Source organism: Neomonachus schauinslandi, chromosome 10 (genome assembly GCF_002201575.2).
Source record: "Neomonachus schauinslandi chromosome 10, ASM220157v2, whole genome shotgun sequence".
Classification (NCBI taxonomy): Eukaryota; Metazoa; Chordata; class Mammalia; order Carnivora; family Phocidae; genus Neomonachus; species Neomonachus schauinslandi.
The window spans coordinates 52,903,211-52,911,781 of NC_058412.1; the positions used below are offsets into that span (position 1 = coordinate 52,903,211).

Consider the following 8,571-nt stretch of genomic DNA (forward strand, 5'->3'; position numbering starts at 1 on the left):
ACTCTATCACTTTGTGGCTCTGTGACCTCTGGCAAGTTACTGACCCTTAGTGACCCATATGTGCGACGGGCATAATAACAGGGTTCTTATAGGGAGCACATTTGGTGAGAGATGTAAAGCACTTAGCACAATGCCTGCTTATAGGAAAGCACCTAATAAATTTGAGTTGCTATTATAATTAAACACTCACCCTATTTTTCAAAAGCCACTTAGCCAGATCAAATCTGTATGAAAAAGGCCCTTGACCACGAAGTTTATACTTCCCTGTTTCTAAAAATGTAAGCTTCTAGAAATTTATAGAACTGCATTTATGTCTATTAACTTAACTTGGAGCTGTTGGATATTTGGTCTTTCTTCAGAACTGTTGATGTGAAGATGGAAGCCCCAGCACTTGAATTAATAATACGTGGTGCCATGATGTGTATTGCGCTGATTCTTAGTATCTATTCTATACATGTGTGAAAGCGAACCACATAAAAGCAGAATTTAGGCATTCCTGCCGAAAGGAAGTGAATTGAAAGGAAGAGAAGCAGAGCTTCTGCAAGGAGAAAATTGTCCTATCTCTTAGCCAGTGTCAGAATGTGGAAATGTTTATAAAATGCTCATTAAAAGAAAAAAGGATCGCGAGATAGAAACAAAATCTGGTGCACAAGTTTACACTAGGGAGATAAGAAAGGCTAGGCCCCTATAGGGGATTTCGTTATCCAATTACTGCAACCTGACTTTTGGGGGGAGAGGAAGAGAGGTGGGGGGGAGGGGGAGAGAGGCGAAGAGTTTCCAAACTTGTCTCCAGTGACACGAGACATTAACGCTCCACAAGATAAAACTGCCACTTAGAGCCCAGGAGAGCTAAACCTTCCTGGGTTGGCCTGGGGGCTTGAGCAGAGTCATGGGTTCTCTGGCCCTGCAGCTGTGCGCTCTCTTCTGCCTGGTGGCTCACTCGGTTTCTGGCAGCCCCATCATGAGCCTGGAGCAGTCGCCTCTGGAAGAAGATATGCCCCTCTTCGACGATGTCTTCTCAGAGCAAGATGGTGTCGACTTTAATACATTGCTGCAGAGCATGAAAAATGAATTTCTCAAGACACTGAACCTATCTGACATCCCTTCGCAGGATTCGGCCAAGGTGGACCCACCCGAGTACATGTTGGAACTCTACAACAAATTCGCAACAGATCGGACCTCCATGCCATCGGCCAACATCATTAGGAGTTTCAAGAATGAAGGTAAGTTTACATTTTATTGATGAATTTGGCTTGGATTTTTTCAAGGAGTGAGAAGTTAATTTACAACGCATGGAAATAACATAGATAAGGGTGAATACATCTATGTAAGGGTGTATGTACACAGATACTCAAAAACAATGCACATTTTGGTCTATACCATTTTTATGGTCATTTCCCAAATGTTATTAAAAGGTACTTAAGAATATCTTTTAATTCAAAGTCATAAAGTGTCTACCATTTTGACATCATAATTTGGTCTTTAAAATTTTTTAATTTGAACCGCAAGTAATACAAGAAATTAATGTTGGGTTACCACTATACCTTTGTCTGTTATTCTCCAGATAGGTCTCAGTTTCCCTTTGTCTTTTAATTGACTAAAAAAATCTGTCAACTTCTACTTAGAATGAAAATAGACAAAACCCAAAAATCGTGACTTGTGCTTCACTCAAACTTTTAATGTGTTTCCATTTCCTGACCTTATTTAAGAAATATTCAGACAGGATGAAAACTTGTATAAAAGAACTGTTGTGTGTATGTGACATGTACATCCTTAAATTACTGTTTATAATGTCCAGGACGTATGCATGGCCCAGTTAATGATCCAGCTTATTTCAGTGTCTTTATGAATAGCAATGTGCAAGCTTTAAATATCAGCAGGAAAATGATGTTAGCTCCCTCAGCTTTATTCAATGACTAAATGTAATGACCTAGCAAGTTAATCTTTTATTTAATATGGTGCTAGTAGGCCAAAATATATATTTTTTCCTAATATGCATGGTAAAAGATGTGGATCCAAAGAAATGAATTCTTTAATATTTACCATTGTCATTAACAGGGTACAAAAGAGGGTTTTGATTGATGTTGACCAGCTGTTCTTAAAAGCAGAAAGGTGGTAGCAAAGAAATAGCTTGGGATTTGGACTTTTGAGGCAGGATTGACTTAGTGGTTGTGGATAATTAGCTTAATTTCTCTGAACCTGTTTTCTCATCTGTAAATTGGGGATAATATACCTACGTGACACAACTGAGAGATTTCAAAAAGGTTATGAGTAAGAAAGCATTGCATTTACTATGAATTGCTGAACAAACATTAGTTATTACTAAGGAATTCCTTAAATTCTAGGCATTAGAGGAAATGTGGAGTGGGTACTGATCAGTCCTGAAGATACCATTTGCCTTTAAAATTTAGATAACTGCCAAAATTTTAGGTATTCAGTAACACATTGGAAATGTTACCCAGTAACATTTAGCAACATAATGGAAATGGCAAACTGAAATTACAGATTCCTTTTGGGGGTGAGTCTGAACTGAAAATAAATGGCCTCCTTCCAAGGGCACCCTTCCTAGCACTTCTGAGCACTGAGCCCTGGGTGCCTGGTTCAGAGCATAGGTGGGAAAATGTTCACATACCCAGGGAAAACAGGAGTTTTTTTAGTTCTCACTTCTCCCATGGAGGATTTGCATGATGCAGGTCAGGAAGTGCAGTTTACAGATGGTCTTTTTTTTTTTTTTTTTTTTTTAAGATTTTATCCATTTATTTGACAGAGAGAGACACAGCGAGAGAGGAAACACAAGCAGGGGGAGTGGGAGAGGGAGAAGCAGGCTTCCCGCTGAGCAGGGAGCCCAATGCGGGGCTCGATCCCAGGACCCTGGGACCATGACCGGAGTCGAAGGCAGACGCTTAACGACTGAGCCACCCAGGCGCCTCCAGGGGGTCTTAATACCGGAGACCAGTGAAAGCGGGAGCGGATCTGTCTGTGGCCACCCAGCTGCCCGCATCTCTGCTGCTCTGCGGGTGGAATGCGCAGCCCCGAGGACATGAATCCTGCACCAGGCTGACTCTAATGGTTGTTCCTGTCTCTCTTTTGACTCTTTGGGTCTGCACAGTGCAGCTGCCTTGGAGACAGTAACCAAGCCCGCCCTGCCCCGCCAAACCAAAACCAAAAAACCCCTCTTCCAAATCTAACTGATCAGGGGAAAACAAATGCACCTCTAAAGTAGAAAAACCATGACTTTAATTCCTACCACTTCTGACCTCACTTTGTCATCTTGGGGAAGTCAGTCCTCCGCACTGAAGCTTGATTTCTTCTGGTGTAAAACGAACACAATAGCAATAAATGGTCATTGTAGGAACTAAATGAAAGTGTTTGCAAAACACTGGCACATTTAAATATGCTCAATAACATCAGTTCCCTTGCCTAGAACACAACACCTCCATATATTACTTTGTATATTTGCACGGTGAACTTATTTTTTTAACAACTTTATTGATGTATAATTGACATACAATAACCTGCATTATTTGAAGTGTATAATTTGACAGGTTTTGGCATATATAAACATCCACTGAAACCATTACCACTATCAAGATAGTGAACATATTCATCACCACTAAAAGTCTCCTTGTGCTTCTTTGTAATTAATCCCTTCCTCCCACTACCATGAGCTTTTATTTTGTACTTTTCTCATGGACGGAGCAACCAGTCTACTCCCCCACTTTTGGTCTTCTCATGCTCCCTGTCCTACGAGAGTCAAGTCTCTTTTTTCTTATAAGAGGGGTCAACTCCCAAGTTACTTGATGTATTAAGGACCTATGCCATGCCCATAAATCAATTTGATTTGATGTCCAGAACCATCAACTAGTTAATACTTTGGAAACATTGCCTCTGTTTAAGGTATCGTGGTAGCTCGGGGGCATAGAAGGAGTTTAGGCTGGGCTTTCTGCCAGCATGATGACAATCTGGTTGGGAAGACCCATTCATAAAAAGAAAACTGAAATGGCAAAGCTCAAAGGAGAGATATAGAGAGTAAATATTGGAATCACTAAATTCTACACCTGAAACCAATATTACACTAGATGTTAACTAACTAGAATTTAAATAAAAACTTTAAAAAAAAAGAGTAAATATTCAAGTGACCCAGAAGACAGTAAACTTCTAGATAGGGAGGTGAAGAAGGGAAAGTCCCACAAGGAGGGGTCACAGCTAGAGAGGTGGAGGGGAGGAGAGAAGGCTTTCTAAGAGTCAGAAGCACATCTCCAGAGGTGTGGTGTACAGCAAGGCAAAGGAGTGTTTTGGCAAATGGTGAAGATACCTGTCTACCCTAACTAGGCGGGTTTACGGTTTCTTGAACCTTTCTACAAATACCAATTGTTCAATTACAATGTTCCATGCATTGTAGGGGATGAATGGGAACTATGACTAGATCAAGAGGGTAAGGCCTGGTTATAGCTAGTTTTAAGGGTCATGCTAGTGTTTCAATTCATCTCATTGGCCAGTATTTCCCACTGGCAGAGTATGAGATGATTTTAAGTGGTACCCTTCACAGAGAAACCTACAAATCATGTGAAATAATTATATATTTTCATTAATGTGGATCAGAAAAAAATCCACATGACAATCACCTCAATGCCCTCATTTCATGAATGTTGTTCCTTAGGACAGGCCTAAAAGAGATAGTAAGTATAAAAATAATCATATAAAGAAAAATATTAAAGAGTACAATCTGGAACAAGGACCCTACTAAAATAATGAATCGGGTATACAGTTGGGAAAACACTGCCAAAGATGACAAAGAACCCCTCAATTGGTGGTCTTTAGCACTCTGGTGTCATGGAACCCTTTGATGGATGACAAAAGCCTTCAGGGATATTTTGTAGTCATGTATTACCAGGGGCAAGTATACAAGAGCTTTGGGCTCCTGTAAAATTCTCAGATAGGAAGTCAACATGATAATATCTGGAGGTGTGCTTCTGAGACTAAAGGACCTGTAACAATCTATTTCATAAACATTCTGAGTGATTCTTATGTGCCAAACTCCATGCCAGTCGCTAAGGGTACAAGACTAAAGCAACCAATCTATCCCAAGGTTCATTTTCTCCCATTCCTCCTTGTTGAAGACCACACACCCAAAATTCAACTGCTGTGACCCCCTTGGTTTATGGCTATTTTGTTGACCTTGTCAGACTTTGGTGTCTAGAGAAGGAGTCCGCAAACTCTTTGTGTAAAGGGCCAGACAGATGGTAAATATTTTAGGTTTTGTGGGCCATGTGCTGTCGCAGTTCTGACATTGTATTGCAACAGTAACCATTGACAACACAGAAATAAATGGGCCATGCTGTGCTCCCCTGATCCTTTATTTCCAGAAATAGGAAGCAGGCCCAATATGGCCCACGGGCTATAGTTTACCAACCTCCAATCTACGTGGAGGTCTTTTAGGAAGACCAGTGCTCAGCCAACCATGTGGGGAATCTTCACCTATTATGAATGAAAATATGAATGCAAAGATGAGCCATAAAGTGCTCATCCCTGAAAAGCTTCCAAAAAAGAGCAACCACCCCATGTTCCATTGATGGCTCTGTACTGGTTAGGAAAATTGGGGCTTGCCTGCACAATCTCCAGGGTCCCTCCCAGCTCTGTAATTCTGTGGCCGATAAGCTATGCAAGCAAGGCTGAGAGAGTGTTCTCCCATTCATTAGGCAGCCACTTTCTGTCTTAATCTTGGCAGCTTAAGTCAGTTTAGCATTCTACCATTGACCTTTCAGTATTTTCTGTCGGAGAAATCTCACATCGTGTTTGTTTTCATTGATCGTCCCCCTCATTCCTCTGTATCAAGCTTCCCGCACAGATAGGCCCTCCTATTGCATAAATAAGCATCTGTTTTCCTCTGTGACATACTACAAATCTGATTTTTGTTTTTCAGATCTGTTTTCCCAGCCAGCCAGTTTTAACGGGCTCCGAAAATACCCTCTCCTCTTCAATGTGTCCATTCCTCACCATGAAGAGGTTATCATGGCCGAACTCAGGTTATACACACTGGTGCAAAGAGATCGCATGATATATGATGGAGTAGACCGGAAAATTACCATTTTTGAGGTACTTGAGAGCAGAGGGGACATTGAGGGTGAAAGAAGCATGCTGGTCTTGGTGTCGGGGGAGATCTATGGAACCAACAGCGAGTGGGAGACTTTTGATGTCACTGATGCCATTAGACGTTGGCAAAAGTCAGGCTCATCCACCCACCAGCTGGAGGTCCACATCGAGAGCAGACACGACGGAGCCGAGGATGCTAGCAGGGGACAATTGGAAATAGACACCAGTGCCCGGAATAAGCATGTCCCCTTGCTTGTCGTGTTTTCTGATGACCAGAGCAGCGAGAAGGAGCGGAAGGAGGAACTGAATGAAATGATCGCCCATGAGCAACTACTGGAGTTTGACCACTTGGGCCTGGACGGTTATTCCAGTGGGCCGGGAGAAGAAGCTTTGCTGCAGATGAGGTCAAACATCATCTATGACTCCACTGCCCGCATCAGAAGGAACGCTAAAGGAAACTACTGTAAGAGGACCCCGCTCTACATTGACTTCAAGGAGATTGGCTGGGACTCTTGGATCATTGCCCCACCTGGATACGAAGCCTACGAATGCCGTGGGGTTTGCAACTACCCCCTGGCAGAGCATCTCACACCCACAAAGCATGCAATTATCCAGGCCTTGGTCCACCTCAAGAATTCCCAAAAGGCTTCCAAAGCCTGCTGTGTGCCCACCAAACTAGAGCCCATCTCCATCCTCTATTTAGACAAGGGCGTCGTCACCTACAAGTTCAAATATGAAGGCATGGCAGTCTCCGAATGCGGCTGTAGATAGAAGAGGAGTCCTGTGCTTATTTAATAACTGTAAATGTGTATATTTTGTGTTCCTATTTAATGAGATTATTTAATAAGAGTGTACAGATCATAGAGGCTTGCTGCCTTACGGAAATGGGCAGGTCAGTTTGTTGTACGAAATGCATATTTTGCTAATACAGTCTCATCCCTTCCAATCTGTTTTTCTTTGGACTTGCCATTTCCTGGCAATGCCATTTCCAATAGCAAGGGGCAAGCCCCCCTAATTGTCCTCTAGGTCAATTTGAAAACAACAAGCCCCAAGCAGAAAGAGCGTGTCAGATGGTAGATATTTGTGTATGTATATGTGTACATAGATAAACTCATAAAGCTCTTTCGGTTCCATAGAGGTGGATTATACTCACACGTGTGCATGACTCAATCAAATGTGTATATATTAAAAACCAATGGTACGTTCTCAGTCAACTCTTCTCTAAGTAGGATTTATGTCAAGATAATTAGCACCAAGAATTTCACCCGCCTAGGAAGCATTACATTTCCCAAATACTGTTGGATATGTAGGTGTAGCATTTATCAGTTGAGTTTGTGCCATTGCTCAGAGCAGCAGGACCAGGTAAAGGATGCTGCATGTTTGAGGGGAGGGGTTATTTAATACAGAAACCAGATGGTTTCCAGAGGCAGTGGCCTGAAGCTACCATAGCAAAGGATGAGCCCACGGAGCACCACTGCGCTCTAGAGGGCAGCACCTGGTCAAGAAAAGAAAACAGAGGGGCCTTCAGGACGTTCCTGAGATAATAGGATCGCAAGGCCCGGTGTGTTGGCCTTCACCGCTGCAGAGGGTAGAGGAGGTGGGGAGGGCACTCGCAGGGGAGGAGGGGAAAGGATACAGATGCTATCCTAGGATGCGTGTGTAAAATTATAAACAGTTTTAACTGCAGAATTAAATCTTTTGGACAAAATAAAATTACCCGAGACCAAGAGGAGGAAAATCAGAAGGGATCTGTCTGTTGGACTCTTCTTAATATTTTGCTTCAATTCTTCATATTTTTCCCTCGCCTCTGCAGCTCTGCTTTTGCTTCTTTCCACCTCTCTCTTTCCCTCTTTCTCTCTTGCCCCAGTGCCTCGTATCCTTCTCTCTCTCTTGTGTTCCCTGTCTTCACTGGCCTTCATTGCCCTTGCTGTGGGTTGGGAGGGGACACCTGAAAGCATTTGCTGTCACGGTGAGTGGAGTTAGTGCTCTAATGTCTAGATTTCCTCCCAATATTTAATTTGATTTTATTCTGGTAAGATTCTTTATGAAATGTTTTGTTCATGAAGAACACTTAAGTATAAGAGAAAAAAAAAACCAAACCAGGGTCTAAAAGGATACTTCTAAATAAATGAATTAATAAATAGACACACACGCAAATGACTCCAAAGCTAAGCCTGAATTTTGAAATCAAGTGTGCCCCATGGGAGGCTTCCCAGTCCTCCCATTCTGCAGCAGTCTTTCCAGTTTGGAACTGACCAGGACTAAGGGACTGGGAAGCATTCTTGATGAGGATGGTCTAATGGGTTTGCCAGCAGTTGGTTAGTTGGAAGGACATGGAGACTCTGGCTCTGATCTTAGCTCTGATCTTAGCAGCCCCCAGCACCACCATCGATGCAAGATCATGGGCTTTGTGCAGGAAGAACCAGAGCAGTGCAGTTCTCAAACTGTTTTTGACTCCTCCAGGCATCTGACACTGAT

At 42.5% G+C, this 8,571-nt stretch overlaps 1 protein-coding gene across 1 annotated transcript; it reads left to right on the forward strand.

Annotated features, from left to right (window-relative positions):
• Nucleotides 1–807: 807 nt before the first annotated feature.
• On the forward strand, nucleotides 808–7,352 carry BMP10 (bone morphogenetic protein 10). Its single transcript, XM_021699098.1, has 2 exons — nucleotides 808–1,223; nucleotides 5,924–7,352. Exons 1-2 carry the CDS (start codon nucleotides 890–892, stop codon nucleotides 6,862–6,864), a joined length of 1,275 nt encoding a protein of 424 aa, XP_021554773.1. The 5' UTR covers nucleotides 808–889; the 3' UTR covers nucleotides 6,865–7,352.
• Nucleotides 7,353–8,571: the final 1,219 nt, after the last annotated feature.

Excerpts from the sequence above, each read along its gene's own strand:
- BMP10 (XM_021699098.1), top strand. The coding sequence starts at position 890 with ATGGGTTCTCTGGCCCTGCAGCTGTGCGCTCTCTTCTGCCTGGTGGCT. Across the intron at positions 1,224-5,923 it reads TAGGAGTTTCAAGAATGAAG|ATCTGTTTTCCCAGCCAGCC; the intron begins GTAAGTTTACAT and ends TTTGTTTTTCAG.